A 16,510-nucleotide genomic window follows, 5' to 3' on the forward strand; every position below is an offset into this window, starting at 1 on the left:
TAAGCCAAAGTGCTTTGGAATTCTTCCCCATTAGTCTTCTTGAGCACACTGCCACAGGCCCCAGGATCAGTGGGAGGGTGAAATGCCAGCACTGCACTGCCAGGCAGCAGCTGGGCCCTCAGCATCAGGGGCCTAGAGAGTGCTCAGCCTGAGGAGAGTTGCCTGCTGGGGTTATGGGTTTGTTCGGTAGAGAAGATGAAAGATCCTTCCCTGCCTTCGTGGAGCTCCCAGTCTAATAGGAAGGCAGACAAAAGCAAGGAAGCAATTCAGTCAACAAGATAGTTTTAGACTGTGGATTATACTATGCCCAGAAATAAGCAGAGCAATCAGACAAGGGGGCCTGGGAATGCATGGCCAGGGAAGACATGAGAGGGAGGGGTCTTTTAGGATGAAACCCAGGGATGAAAATGCACCAGCTCTACCAGGACCTGGGAGTCTCCTGGTAGAGGTGATAATGAATGCAAACATGGAGGCCACTGTGGCTGCAGCATAGTAGGCAAAGGACAGGGTGGTAGGAGATGAGGTAAGACAGAGGAGCAGGAAAGAAGATCACTGAGATCTTGTGAGGAGCTGGAGCTTTTGGAGGAGCTGGTGGCAAGAGATCGATTAGCAGGGGTGGTAATGCGAACTGACATAGGAGAGCAGTCAGAACTTGTTTTTGTAGCGGTCCAGGCAATAGACAAAGGTGACTTGGATCAGTGTGAGGGCCATGGAGAGGGGAAAGGAGACAGATTGAAGTTGTATTTTAGAGGCAGACCCAACAAGACTTAGTGGGTGGATGGGTAGAATAGATTAAGAGACAGAGAATAATGAACATGCATATAGTCACCTCCAAATTTTTTGGCTTGCACGTGTGCCTGCTAGTGCCTTGAAAAGACCAGGTTGGTGAGGGATTGGGGGTTGTGGATATAAGTTAGCTCCCCTGCTTCATGCAGTCACTGAGCAAATACTGATGGAGCACCTGCTCTGGCTCGGCACGGGACAGTGAGCAGTGAACAAAGCTAACAGCCCCCACCTTCCTAGGTCTCCATTCTTGTGCAGAGAGGCAGATTCTAAACAGCTGAGCAAGTACATGTATTGTGTTGGGTGGGGGTAGGTGCTGAGAACAAACATCAAGTGGCCAGGGGCATACTGGCAGGATGCTATTTTATAGTGAGTAATCAAGGAAGTCTTAACTGAGCAGAGACCAGAAAAGGTGAAGGGCAAAGCCCCACAAATGTTTGGGGGAAGAACATACAGGCAGCGGGAACAGCAAGTCTAAAGGCCCAAGGTGGAAGGGCCTGCCGTGTGGAAGGAATAGCCAAGCAGAATGGCAGTGGGAGGGTGAAATGGGTTGCAGTCAGAAAGGCTGGAGGGTCAGACCTCACAGGCTCTACAGGCCTTGGTGTGTGAATGGCCTGTGTGTTTTATTTGATTTTTATTTTGTAGCAGTAGATCTTAATTTGGTTGGTTACTAGAATCCTAACTTCAAAGTCCAGTTCCCCTTCCTTACATCTTTGAAGGTGTGGAACCACAGACTTTTAACATCCACTGTTGTTGCTAAAATCTCTGCTGCAAATCTGATTTCCATTGCTGTGTAAGTTCTTTTGGCTCCATCTCTTGTTTTGAAGTTCCACAAACCTGAAAGTCTGTTTCTTTCATTCATTCTGTGGATCTGCCTTGGTTCTCTTCCTCAGTGATATCTTCCCTTCCATTTTCCACATCTTCAGAGAGATGTAATGCCCTCTCTTTTTAAAATCTGCTGTATCATTTTTTATGGTTGCAGTTCTCCCCCCATATTTTCAATTTAGTCTTTTATCTGCTTGAGCATAGTAACCTTAGTTGTTTTAAAGTTGTGTCTGATAGTTCTACTATTGGGAGCCCTCTTGGATCTGTTTCAATTGCCTATAAATGTCTCTGCCAGGTCTCATTTATATTATCTTGTTTCCTTACGTGCCTGATCATTTCTATCTGCTGGACATGTTTGAAAAATTATTTGTAGAAATGGTTTGAGGCCTCAGGTGATGTTATCTTCTTTTACAGAGTGCTTTTATTTGCTGTTGCCAGTTCTTGAGGCACCAGCAGCACTGCAGACTCCCCTCAGCCCAGTTCTGGGATTGAGGTTTTCCGGGCTGTCTCATGATTCAAAGCCAGACACTCATTTGTGCAGGGGCGGATTTACTTCTGGTTTACCTTTATTCTGGGTTACATCCCTTTGGGGTGTCAGCACAAAGAGGAATGACTTAACAGGAATCCCCACTTTTCATTTTGTCCCCTGCTTTTGTCTCCCTAGGCCCTCAAGTCTGACAGAAGCTCGCTCAGCCTCTTTCTCATCAATAAACATTCCCAAGGCAAAGGCATCCCTCTCTGAATTTCTACCTTCCCCACATCCCAGCTCAACCCTAGGTCATTAGCACATTAGCTCCCTGAGGTCCATTTCTATTTGTGTACCTCCGTGTACCTCAAGATACTTGTGTAGGTATTTGTGTACCTCAATAGGAAGGGTGGTTCCAAATTACCAGTAATTCCCTACCACACGTCAGCTCTGGGGTACCCTGACAGTATGTCTTCTTGAGTGGGAGATAGGTCAGCATGTGCCTGACCAACCTCTTCCCTGGCCAGGTTGTAGAGCCTCATTCTGTGATTTAGCTGCCACTCTGGGAGCATTAGCCCAAGATGTGAGCTGGAGCTCTACATAACAGCTTTCTGTCTCAGACTGAAGGCAGGGGTACTAGGCCAATAAGGTGCAGATGGAAGGAGGCACAGACAGGCCACCATTTATTAGCCATGTGCTCTTTTCTCCCTCTCCTTCCTGCCACTTATTCTTACCAGCTCTGAGCAGGACACCTTATTGGAGCTTTGCCCAGAAGAGCCTGACACTCCCTTTCTGTCCCATCTGCTTTTCATCTTCTGTAAACTGCCTAACACAGCTAGTCTGCTCATGGTCCCTGGTATCTATGACAAATGCTCTCAGCTGCAGGTAAGTGGTACTCCCAAAAGTGACTGAAATATTGTTGTTGTTTTCTGTCCTCCAAATAAGTCAGCCGGAGGGGGGGGAAACCAGTACCAACAGCATCTACAATTCTTACCAGAAAAAGAAAAGCTAGATGGGCGCCTGGGTGGCTCAGTGGGTTAAGCCGCTGCCTTTGGCTCAGGTCATGATCTCAGGGTCCTGGGATCGAGTCCCGCATCGGACTCTCTGCTTGGCAGGGAGCCTGCTTCCCTTCCTCTCTCTCTGCCTGCCTCTCTGCTTACTTGTGATCTCTCTCTGTCAAATACATACATAAAATCTTAAAAAAAAAAAGAAAAAGAAAAAGAAAAGCTAGGGCACTTGGGTGGCTCAGTGGGTTAAGCCTCTGCCTTTGGCTCAGGTCATGGTCTCAGAATCCTGCGATAGAGCCCTGCATTGGGCTCTCTGCTCAGCGGGGAGCCTGCTCCCCCATCTCTCTCTCCCTGCCTCTCTGCCTACTTGTGATCTCTGTCAAATAAATAAATAAATAAAATCTAAAATAAACAAATAAATAAAATCTTTTAAAAAAAGGAAAAAGAAAAAGAAAAGCTCTCCCAAAAGCTAGTCTGTGCCTCACAGGCAACCAGCAAGTCACTTGAACACCCTCATTGCAAGGGAGTCTGGGGAAGTGACCAGTAAAGCATATGTAGGAGAGGTTTTAGAGCAGGTATGGACACAGCCAACTCTTGATGTCTGCCACATTTCCTCCTGACTTCAGCACTATGCTGAATTTATTCCTTTTTTACAAAAACTTTTTTACTATCTCTTTATCTAGATATTAAGGGCAAGTTTGTGGAGTATGAGCACTCTGCTCTCTTGTTGAGTTTCTCCATAAACACTTTAACAGTAAGAATGGATCATTCCAATGTAACTGATCCTCAGAGTTGCTGGGAAAAAGGATCAGTAGATGGAAGATGGACTTAAAACCAGCAGTGCTTTAGGGGTGCCTGGGTGGCTCAGTGGGTTAAAGCCTCTGCCTTCAGCTCAGGTCATGATCTCAGGGTCCTGGGATCAAGCCCCGACTCAGGCTCTCTGCTCAGCGGGGAGCCTGCTTCCTCTTCTCTCTCTCTCTGCCTGCCTCTCTGCCTACTTGTGATCTCTGTCTGTCAAATAAATAAATTTAAAAAAAAAAAAAAAACCAGCAATGCTTTTAAAAAACAAAAAACAACCAACCAGCAATGCTGACTCAACAGCCCTCCCAAGAGGCGTATTAGGAAGCATCATTTAGTATATTTAAGAGCCACTTACACTTCCTTTTGTTTTTTTAACTATCTATTGAAATACTTCATTGTTATATTTTTTTATTGGTTCATAGGAATTCTTCATATATTGGGAAATTACTCTTTGTGATATGAATTACCAGTTTGCTTCAGGAGACCCTCAAAGATCATGGCTCAGTCTGCACAGGAGGGAGACTGAAAACCAAGGGCTGGGTCACTAAACAGTTATCCTTCAGGCGCCAGAGCTCTTTGCTGGCCATTGTCTTCCCAGCCAGATCCTGGTTTTGGAAGCCTCCCTCTGCCAGTCTTCACGGTAGGACCTGTGACAATGGCCAAAAATGTGGTGATGAGCAATGTCTCCGGCTGCTGCTTTAAACAGTAGAGAGACATACTGAGAGCCCATTTTGGGAGATGGTACTCTGTGGCAGTTGGTTTTGACACCAACCTTCAGGTCAGAGGGCGGATCCTCATGTAGCTTTCCTCTGTTGCCACAGGCAGACAGAGTATTCTGCTTTGTTTCTAACAGTTTACTTCATCCCCTTTGATTTTTTAATTAAATGTTTGAGTTTTATTTTATTTTAAATTTTATTTTGTGGGCGCCTGGGTGGCTCAGTCATTAAGCATCTTTCCTTCAGCTCAGGTCATGATCCTGGGGTCCTGGGATTAAACCCCACCTCCCTGATTCTCCCTCTCCCACTCCCCCTGCTTATGTTCCCTTTCTCACTATGTCTCTCTCTGTCAAATAAATAAATAAAATATTTTTAAATAAATAAATAAATTTAATTTTGGATGGTAATATAGTCACATAGTTCAAAACTAAAAGGTATAATAGTTTTGAAGTAAGTTTGGGGGGGTTGGTTTTGGTTGTTTTTTGTTTTGGGTGTTTTTCTACTTACATTTATTTTATGCAGAATTTATTCTCAGACCATTAAGTTTTGTTTTGTTTTGTTTTGTTTTGTTTTGTTTTGTTTATTTTTTACTTATTTTCAGCATAACAGTATTCATTATTTTTTCACCACACCCAATGCTCCATGCAATCCATGCCCTCTATAATACCCACCACCTGGTACCCCAACCAGACTGTTAAGTTTTTGTCTCCTCATTTTCTTGGGGATATCTTTTTCTTCTTTGCAACCGCCTCTTCCAGTTTAGAAACCATCTGCTCTTTTTCAGTAAAGGGTCATCTCTGTGGCAGGGAGAGCTCATGTACAGGTTAATCCAAACATGCCTTCTGTAAGTTCTCACCACATCTCGGGGGGTTTGTTCAGCTGGATATCCTCAATAACCAGAGAATCTACATCTAAACCCTTAAGTCATTGTTATGCAATTTTAAGCATGTGCAGTAAAAATTCAGCACCCTTTTCGGGTCACTGACACTGTGCCCACCCCCAGTGTTTGACCTGAGCACGCCTACCAACTCCACAATTATAGCAACAGAATGGCACACATTGCTTCTATATAATGACATCCTTCAGATACGTGGTGGCTTCTCAGATATGCAAACTTTTGGTGCATTCATAAAGTGAACACAAAGCTTTGAACCTCTTGATTTGCATGATTTTGTAGGGCTTTCTGGGTCAAGTGAATAGTGAACCATTTTCAGAGGTCATCTCAGGCCACTTATGGGAAGAGCAGAAATAAGTTTTGAAGTCAGAAACAGGCCTCCACCTTTCATCTTCTTTTTCAAGATTCTTGTGGCTCTTCAGGATCCCTTGAGATTCCATTTGAATTTTAGGATGAATTATTCTATTTCTGTAGAAAAACACCATTAGGGTTTTGATAGGGAGTACATTAAATCTATAGATTGTTTTTGATGATATTGACATCTTAGCAATATTAAGTCTTCTAATCCATGAACAGGGGCTGTCTTTCCATTTAGTTGTGTCTTCTTTAATTTCTTTCAGGAACATTTTGTAGTTTTCAGTGTACTAGTCTTTCACCTCCTTGGTTAAGTTTTTTATTCCTAAGTATTTTATTCTTCAGGAGCTATTGTAAACGGAACTGTTTTCTTTTCAGAATGTTTGTTGTTGGTATATAAAAATGTAGCTGATTTTGGTGACCTGATTTCCTATTCTGCAAATTTGCTAAATTCACTTGTTCTACCAAGTTTTTTGTAGAGTCTTTAGGGTTTTCTACATATAAAATGATGTCTACAAACAAAAAAATTTACTTCTTCCTTTCCAATATTGATGCCTTTTATTTTTTTCTTGCCTCTTTGCTCTGGCTAGAACTTCCAGTACTAAGGTGAGTAGAAGTGTGAAAGCTGGCATCCTCACCTTTCTCCTGATCTTAGAGCAAAAGCTTTCAGTTTTTTAAACATTGAGTGTGATGTTTTCATATATGGTCTGTATCATATTGAGGTAGTTGACTTCTATTACTAGTTTGCTGGGTGTTTTTGTAATGAAGAGTGTTGAACTTGATCAAAAAAGTTTTTTTGCATCAATTGAAGATTGTTATTAATTCTTCTTTAAATAATTGGTGAAATACACCAGTGAAGCCATTTGGTAAGTCATGGGCTCTTTTTTTTAGGAAGTTGGTGATTACTGATGCAGTCTCCTTACTAGTTAGAGATCCGTATTTCTTCATGATTCGGTCTTAGTAGGCTATATGTCTCTAGGATTGTGTCCATTTTATCTAAGTTGTCTAATTTGTTGGTGAACAATTACTTATAGTAACCCCATTATTTATAATTTTTACTTTTGTGACATCAGTTGTAATGTCCCTGTGTCATTTCTGATTGTCATTCCAGTCTTCGCTCTGTTTTTCTTAGTCCAGCTAGTTACGAGTTTATCAGTTTGGATGATCCTTTCTAGTAGTACATTTTGGTTTCATTTATTTTCTCGATCTTTCTATTCTCCATTTTATTTTCTCTGAAATAATGATTTTCTAGCATCTGTTTGATTTGGGTTTAGCTTGCTTTTATTTTCTAGTTTCAAAGGATGGAAAGCTATGGTATTTATTTGAGGTCTTTCTTTGTAGATTCTTACAGCTATAAATTTCTAACAAGTGCATTTACTGGATCCTATATTTCTTCGTATGTTGTTTTCATTTTCATTTGTCTCAGGATATTCTCTAATTTCCCTTGAGATTTCTTCTTGAATCATTGCTTAACAATGTGTTACTTAGGGGTGCCTGGGTGGCTCAGTGGGTTAAGCCTCTGCCTTCGGCTCAGGTCATGATCTCAGGTCCTAGGACGGAGTCCTGCATCAGGTCTTTCTACTCAGCAGGGGGCCTGCTTGTAATCTCTCTCTCTGTGAAATAAATAAATAAAATCTTAAAAAAAAAAAAAAAGGCAGTGTGTTGTTTCATTTCCACATACGTGTGGATTGTCCAGTTTTCCTTTAGCTTTTGATTTCCGGTTTCATCCCATTGTGATTGGAAAAGATAGTTTTATGATGTCAGTCTTTTTAAACCTATTGAGATTTGTTTTGTGACCTAACATGTGGTCTCTCCTAGAGAGTGTTTAATGTGCACTTGAGAAAAGTGGATTCTGCTGTTGTTGAGTGGAATGTCCTATATATGTACATAATGTACAATTGGTCTATATTGTTTTTCAGGACTTCTGGTTCCTTATTGATCTTCTTTCTGGTTGTTCTATCCATTATCAAAAATGGGATATTGAAGTCTACTACAATTATTGTAGAATTATTTTTCCTTTCAACTCAATGTTTTCATCATATATTTAGGAGCTCTGATGTTTGGTGCATATGTTTATAATTGTTACATCATCTTTGGTGAATTGACCCTTTTATCATTATACAATGTCCTTCTTTGTCTCTTTTAACAGTTTTTGAAATAACATCTATTTCATATGATACAAGTATAGCCAACTCTTCTATGTTTTGGTTACTATTTCCATGGACTCTCTTTTTTATCCTTTATAGTCAACCTGTATGTGTTCTCAGCTCTGAAGTGAGTTCCTTGTAGGTAGCATATAGTTTGATTCTGGTTTTTAACCCGTTGTTTTCTTTCTTTTTTTTTTTTTTTAAATTGGGGAGTTTAATACATTTACATTTGAATTAATTATTGCCAGGGGTACCTGGTGGCTCAGTCGGTTAAGCATCCAACTCTTGATTTTGGCTCAGATCATGATCTGAGTTGGGAGACTGAGTCCCATGTCAGGCTCCACACCAAGCATGTAGCCTGCTTAAAATTCTCTTTCTCTCCTTTTCCTTTTGCCTTTCCTCTCTCTCTCTCTAAATAATAATAATAATAATAATAATTACTGACAAAAAATAATTACTGACAGATACTTAATATTGCCATTTTGTTATTTATTTTCTGTATGTTTTATAGTTTTTGTTCCTCATTTCCTCCTTTACTATTTTACTTTGCATTTTAGTTGATTTTTTTAGAGACATGTTTTGATTCTCTTCTTTTCCTTTTATGTATGTTCTATAGATATTTTCTTTTTAGTAACTATAGGGATAACAAAAACATTCTGAAGTTATAACAATCTATTTTAAACTAATAACAGTTTAATTTCAATTGTATACAGAAAAATTGCCCACTCCCTTACAGTTCCACTCGACCCACTTTGTTATTGAAATCACAAATTATATCTTTATATATTCTATAGCCTTTAACATAGACTTATAGTTTCTTATGCTTTTGTCTTTTAAATCTTATAGAATAAAAAAATGGAATTACCAAATAAAATTACAAAATATGGATTATTTTATTTGTCCTTACTTTTACTTTTACCAGAGAACTTTCTGTTTTATTGTCTAGTATCCTTTCATTTCAACTTGGACTCCGTTTAGCATTTCTTGTAGGGTAGATCTAATAGTAATGAATTCCATCAGTTTTCATTTATCTGGAAATGTGTTTGTTTTTCCCTTATTTTTCAAGAGTAGTTTCACTGACTGTGGTATTCTCAGATGTTAGTTTTTCTTTTAGCACCTTAAATATGTCATTCCACTGCCCTCTGGCCTTCAGTGTTCCTGCTGAGAAATATGCTTATTGAGTATGCGTTTTACACAATGAGCCAAGTTTCTGCTTTCTAGATTGTCTCTTTATCTTTGATGTTCCATAGTTCAAGTAAAATCTATCATGGTATGGGTTCCTTTGGGTTTTCCTACATAGAGTATTTGTTGAGCTTGGATTTGTAAATTCATGTTTTTCCTCAACCCTGGGAACTTTTCAGCCATTATTTCTCCAAATAAGCTCTTTTCCCCTTTCTCTTTCTATTCTTTTGGGACTTGCATAATGCATATATTGGTCTGCTTGATGGTGTCCTATAAGTCCCTTAGACTATTTTCATTTTTCTTCATTTTCAAGTTCATTGATTCTTTGTCTGTTCATGTCTACTGTTGAACCACTGGACTGAATTTTTCTATTTAGTTACTATGTTTTTAAGTTCTAGAATTTTGGTTTGGATCTTTTTTTATAATTTCTACTTCTTTGTTGATACTCTCATTCTGTTCACATACCATTTTCCTGATATGTCCATCTGTTCATGTTCTCTTTGAGAATATTTAAGGCAATTGTTTTAATGTCTTTGTCACATAAGTTCTAGGCCTATGTTTCTTTAGGGTCAGTTTTCTGGATGTTTATTTTGTGATTTTGAATGGGCCAATACCATATCCAATCATTTCCATGTTTCTCTGTTTTTTTGTATGCCCCATGGTCTTTTGTTGAATATTGGGCATTTGAAAAAATGGCCACCTTTCCCAGTCTTGGCAGACTGGATTCACTACTCAGCCAGTTATGAGGCTCATTTTTAATATATTTTTTCTGATATCTTCTTCTTTCCTTCCCTCCCTCCCTCTTTGCCTCCCTCCCTTCCTCCCTTCTTTCCCACCTTAGGTCAGACTCAGGTAATTGGTTGTCATTCTTTCATGTTCTCTAATAGAAGATGTTTTATGTTTGTAAGAATCCTTATAAAGCCCCATTTCTGTGGCATTTCTACAACAGTTTTGCAACAGTTAGTGTTTTTATTACCATTTACTTGTAAATCATTTTTAAATATCAGTTAACTAAGTTAATTAACTTAATCGATTAATCAGTCATGAGTTCTACTCAATTGTATTTTGGTTAGAGAAGATGATTTATATCAGGGGTTGGTAAACTTTTTCTTTCAGGGAAGAGAGTTAATATTTCAGGCTTTGCAAAGCCATACAGTCTATGCTGCAACTACTCTACTCCACTCTGCTGTTGTAGCGTGATAGACCAACAAATAGGCAGGGGTGGCTACATTTTGATAAAACTATTTACAAAAATAGATAATAGGCTATATTTGGCTATGCCAGTCTGCTGTGTACATGATACCTGCTATTTTGTGGAGGTTTGCTTTTAGAGCAATTTTTTATATGTCCACATGTGCCAAAGACTGTTTGTTTTCATTTTATACATACCCATTTAGTTATGTTTACTAACTGGTCAGTTCGGATTACCTAATCTGCAGATTTTTGCCTTTCCATGACCCATCACTAGTTGAATGTGTATTAAAATCTCCCTGAGGGTAGTTTTGTCTCTTTCTTTTGATTGGCTCTTTCCCCAGTGATGTTTTTGTAACAGAATCTACTTTGGTAATTTAAAAATACTAGCTCTCTTTTCATTCTTTACTAACATATCTTTCTGTCTTTAATTTTTAACCCTTCTTCATCCATGTTTATATATTCCTTACTAAAATCAGATGGCTGACTTTTTATGTTATCCAGTCTCACAGATTTTTTTTTTTAAATCACCAAGCTCAAACCATCCACATTCTTTGTTTTCTTGGTTTTCTCAAGGCCAACATAAACTTTAGCCTGAGTTATCCACATTTCTTTTCATATCTCTTGTAGCATTATCTAGATTTATCTCTTCTTACTTTGAGTATTTCCTCTAAAACATTTTCATGGTAGATCTTTATTGTAGCAAGCCTTTTGAGGTCTTAAAAGCCTAAGAATATTTTTTTAATATTTTTTATTATACTCTATTGTTTGGATAACTGGGTAAAAAAGTTTAGGTTGTGAGGGTTTTTTTCTAATATATTAAAAATATTACTTCATTGTGTACCTTGGTCTCTCTTTTTTTGTAGGTGATATGATCCTGTTTTTTTAGAAACTTTCAGAATTTTTCTATCTTTGATACTCTCAAATTCTATATATTTCATTCTACATGTCTAGATATCTGTTTTTCCATATCTTACTTTTTTTTCCCTAGTTCTTTTATTTTTCTTTTTAAGATTTATTTATTTATTTATTTACAGGCAGAGATCACAAATAGGCAGAGAGGCAGGCCCGGCCGGGGGGGGGGGGGGGCAGGCACCCCGCTGAGCAGAGAGCCCAATATGGGGCTCACTCCCAGGACCCTGAGATCATGACCTGAGCCAAAGGCAGAGGCTTTAATCCACTGAGCCACCCAGGCGCCCCTTTTTTCCTAGTTCTATGAAAAATGTTGTTGGTATTTTGGTAAGTAGATTGCATTAAGTCTGTAGATTGCTTGGGTGATACAGATACTTTCACAATATTGGCTGTTCTAACCCATGACCATGGAATATCTTTCCACTTATTTGTGTCATCTTTAATTTCTTTCATCAGTGTTTTATAGTTTTTGGAGTACAGTTCCAACTCCTTGGTTAGATTTATTCCTAGGTATTTTATTACACTTGGTGCAATTATAAATGGGATTGTTTTCTTAATTTCTCTTCTGCTATTTCATTATTAGTGTGAAGAAATGCAACAGATTTCTGTATACTAACTTTGTATCCTGTTATTTGGCTGAATTCATTTATTCATTTATCTAGTAGTTTTTTGGAGTCCTTTAGGGTTTTCTATATAGTATGGTATAGTAGTATCATGTCATCTGCAAATAGTGAATGTTACTTACTCCTTACCAATTTAGATTCCTATTTCTTTTTCTTATCTGACTGCTGTGGCTAGGACTACCAGTACTGTGTTAAAAAAAAAAGCAGTGAGAGTGGGCACCCCTGTCTTATTCCTGATCTTAGAGGAAATGCTCTCAGTTTTTCACTGAGTATGATGTTAGCTGTGGGCTTTTCATATATGGCCTTTATTTTGTTTCCATATCTTACATGATCAGCACTCAGGGAGGCTTTCAACCTAAGGCCATTTGACTTTCTTTAATTGCGTGAAATCTACCTGTATTATTTCCTTAAATATTTCCTTCTTTCTTCTTTCTCTCTCTCCTGTGGGACCCATTATATAGGTATTGGGCCCTTCCGTCCTTCTCTATCTGCCTTAACTTTCCCTGTATGGCTTCTCCTCTTGCATTTTCCTCTCTGTGTACCTCCCTTCTCAAGCATGGTCTGGTCCTCCATCTGACTCCACTCTGACTTGGTCTTTAGCAGTGTCCATTCTTCTGCAGATCCCATCCCTTCAACCATTGTGTTTCTCAAGCTTAATATCTACACTCGGTTCTTTTCTATAATTCCTTGTCTTTCTGCCATTCTTATTTTAACATCCTATACCTTCCTTCTCTTCCAGTGGTCAGAGTTATCGTTTGGTGTTTTTTTCTTTGCAGTGGCTGTGCTCCTCAGGGTTCTGTGCATTGGAGACCCCTCCTTGCAGTGCCTATAGCAAAAGAGCCCAGGCAGACCATGGTACCAGTACACCCAGGCATGAAAGAGCCCTGGGCAAGGCCCAAGGGCAGAGGCCCCAGGATTATAAGAGGCCAGCCACTGCCTCCCAGGTGCCTCTTCACCCCTAGACTTGACCTCAGGCCCCCAGAGAGCATTCACATTAGGGAACAACTCCTCCTGGATGGCCATCCACATGCCCTTTTACCCTAATATCCTACTCCCATCCTGCTCTGGAGGCTAAGTTACTATAGCCACTAATCAGTGCAGTTGAAGGCCAGCAGTGACTGTGCGAGCAGACTTAGGGGACACAGAGGAGCAGAACCTACCCTGGTATTCTTTGCTGTAACCTTGCACTCTGTCTCTCCCCTGCTCCCTGCCACTTGTATGCTCCAGCTCAGACTTTTAGCTTGCCTGGAGCTTCCCAACATGTAGAGAAATTGTTCTCATCCATCTCTGTTTTCTCCAGGGAGTGTCTGGGGGCCAAATGGGCAGACACAGGGTCTCTGCCAGGCCAGGGAAACCTAGCACCATCCAGGTCTCCTCACTGACACTTGCACTCAATTGTCATTCTTCATGTCCACAGGGTCTGCGGAAGAGGGAGCTGCTGAAGGAGCTGCTGCCAGTCATCGGGCAGAATCTCCGCTTTCAGCGCCTCTTTACCGAGTGTCAGGAGCAGCTCGACATCCTGAGGGACAAGTAGCCTGCCCACACCTTCCCTGGCTGCAGCAAGGGCAAGGCCACCCTCACGCTGCTGATAATGCACAGGGCCCCCTCTCACCTCGTCAGACTACAGAAGGACGAGGAGACACTGGCAGGAGGTGGGCTGTCCTGTGCCAGCGCTGGCCCAGCTACCTGGGCGGACTTCCCCTATATCCTGGGCCTGTTGCTCCCTCAGAAGGGGGCAGCTCTGCCCGCCACTCATCCCTCCCTCCAGGACCCCTGTGCGGAGCTGGGGCTGGGGCCCTGCCCTGCTGCCCTGGGGTCAGTGAGGCACTCCCAGGCCTGCCGTTTCCAGCACGGTCCCAAGGTGGACACTAGTCCCTGCCACTGCAGGCATCGTGCTGCTTCAGCTATGACGAATGAGCCATTTGTGAAAGAGAGAACCCTGAAATGTTAGTGTATTATGCAGTCAGTAGACTGACCCGAGACCTATGTAAAAGGAAAGGCTATTCCAACACGGACTATTTTTGTACTAGAATTTGCTAACTTGTAATACGGAATTTTCCTTTTGGCCAATAATCAGGATTTCCCTATAAGTCACTTGGACATTGGTCACTTGTAGGAAATTTAAACTCTAATTATGACAGCTACATTGAAAAATAATTGTACTGAAATTAACTTGTCTATCTTCATTTGGTTTTAATTTTTAAATGTTTGTAAAAAGAGACTGTTTTTTGGGAATGGGCAGAAGGGGTGGGCGATTTCTTTTGTAAGTGTAAAATAAATGAACACGCATTGGATACCAAATCATCCTGGTTTCCCCTGCCTTTTCCTTCTAACTTCCACCTTCTTCCCCTGCTATTGATCCCTCTCCAGAAATGGGTAGTTATGAAACATCGGAACCGGAAGGAATCTTTGATGTCATCTAATGGCCCCAGCTTCTCCATGCAGAAATTCATTTCCCAGCACAGAGGTCACTTTCTTGACTATGAAGCATCTGCGGCTACTGCAGCTAGCAGGCCACCTCACATGAGTCTCCTTCCAAGCCAGTCATCAAGGTCCTTCTGGCTGTGCTAGGCACCAAGGGCTATAGCTGGCTTTCCAATTTCATGGAAGGAAATCAGTAAATACAGACTTGAGTTTTCTGAAGAATTATCTGAAAGCTATGATTTTCCTAGAAAGTTGTCCAGAAGCTGACGTTCAGGAGAGGAAATAGCTAGAATCACAGAATCTTCAAGCATGGTGAGAATGGAGCACCTTTACTTCTGTGTTAAGCATCTCACGGTTGCCTTCCTGCCAGCTGTGTGGGATCCTGAGTCTCGTGGAAGAGGCATGGATTTGGAATTAGTAGAAGACATGGGTGACTCTGGCCACTGATATCCCGTCTCTGGATGCTTTCCTACCTTCTTACTGCCTTCTCATTCATATCAAGTAGCTGGATGAGACACAGGCATACATGCATGCCTGACAAAGCCAGAGCACAGAGGGCATGTGGGTATGAACACCTCAAAAGCCAGGCTGCAAGTATGAGCTTTTCTTTAAGGAATGAGGAGCCAGGGATGCTATGCAGGTCAGGCAGCTTCCCTGGCAATTCTGTAGCAAGGCATGGAGAACTTTGTGGAGCCACAGGATCACACGGCCTTGGGACTGACAGACTTGTCCAGAGTCCAAGTCAGCAAAAATCTGGGCCGCCTTTTCAGCTGTCAAATGGAGATGAGGTTAAGAAAACCTGTATGGTTGTAAAGACTAACCAGAATCACACAGGCAAAGTCCTGGAGCTTAACAAATGCCTCCTTGAAGAAAACTAACAATCAGTATTTTTTAACTTTATTTGTGGGGGTTTTGTTTGTTTGTTTTTTAAGTTGGCTTCACGCCCAGCTCAGAAACCAACATAAGGCCTGAACTCAAAACCCGTAGATCAGGACCTGAGCCAAGATTAAGAGTCAGATGACCAACAACTGAGCAACCTGACACTATTATTTGGAGAAGAGAGGAAAATAAGCAGAAAGATGTTAGGGACTTCTACTTCCAGCCAAGATGGACTAACAGGGACCAAATTGACCCTCCTACCTGAACCAACCAAAAAAGCCAGTCAACATACATGAAACAATGATCTCAAGACACTGAATATCAGAAAACAAAGGACAATAATCCAGGGAGATGGGAAAAAGCAAACAAGATAACCCCCATGACTGTCTCAACTTACCCAGAGGGTTTCCAGGCTGCAGCAAAGGGAGGAGAAGCTGAGGTAGAGTCCTACAACTACTTGAATTAAAGGAATAAAGCTAAGAACCCAGGGAGACCAAGGCAGCTAGAACTCACAGGACAATACCAGAAAGGAAAAGCTCCATAGAGAACCCTACTCTCAGTAGAGGGAGCCCTGCCCTATCAGTGCATATTTAACTGAGCACTGATCAGGGTGTGGAAATGAGACTGCCAAGGGTAGGCAGAGAACCAACCACCTGAAAGGATTAGAGTGAAAATTGCCTAGGTATCACTTAGGGTTAAGAACAGTACCTATTCCTACCAACCAGATTAGAAAACCTTGTAACTCACGGGCTTAGAGTACTCAGGAAGTATTGCCTAAATATTGAAGAATAATTACTACTCCAGATTCATCTAACAAAAATAAAAGCAAGACCCAAAAGGATCAAACGGTTTCCAACTAATTAATTACATTGCAAAGCAAATTTCAAGAGGCTTTAAAACAGGGACACCTGGGTGGCTCAGTCAGTTAAGTTGCTGCCTTTGGCTCAGGTCACCATCCCAGGGTCCTAGGATCAAGTCCTGCATCAGGCTCCTTGCTCAGTGGGGAGGATCCTTGCTCTGCCTGCTCTGCCTGCTGCCCCCAACCCCACTTGGGTTTTCTCTCTCTGACAAATAAATAAATCTTTTTAAAAAATTTAAAAATGGACTTTGGGGTGCCTAGGTGGCTCAGTGGGTTAAGCCTCTGCCTTCAGCTCAGGTCATGATCTCAGGATCCTGGGATCAAGCCCCAAATTGGGCTCTCTGCTCAGCAGGGAGCCTGCCTCTCCCTCTTACTGCCTGCCTCTCTGTCTGCTTGTGATATCTCTCTCTCTCTCTCTCTCTGTCAAATAAATAAAATCTTAAAAA

General features: G+C 41.1%; 1 protein-coding gene across 8 annotated transcripts in view; it reads left to right on the forward strand.

Moving 5' to 3' along the window:
• LOC116572230 (protein HIRA) overlaps positions 1 to 14,206 on the forward strand; it is an 85,172-nt gene extending 70,966 nt beyond the window's left edge. For 6 of the 8 annotated variants that reach the window (XM_032311067.1, XM_032311071.1, XM_032311069.1 and 3 more), the window contains one exon: positions 13,320 to 14,206. In XM_032311067.1, the coding sequence (XP_032166958.1) occupies positions 13,320 to 13,774 (455 nt within the window). In that variant the 3' untranslated portion in view covers positions 13,775 to 14,206. The remainder of the gene's footprint in view (positions 1 to 13,319) is intronic. The other 2 variants (XM_032311070.1, XM_032311074.1) reach the window with 2 other exon arrangements.
• The last annotated feature ends 2,304 nt before the right edge of the window (positions 14,207 to 16,510 follow it).

This window comes from Mustela erminea, chromosome 13, assembly GCF_009829155.1.
Source record: "Mustela erminea isolate mMusErm1 chromosome 13, mMusErm1.Pri, whole genome shotgun sequence".
Lineage (NCBI taxonomy): Eukaryota > Metazoa > Chordata > Mammalia > Carnivora > Mustelidae > Mustela > Mustela erminea.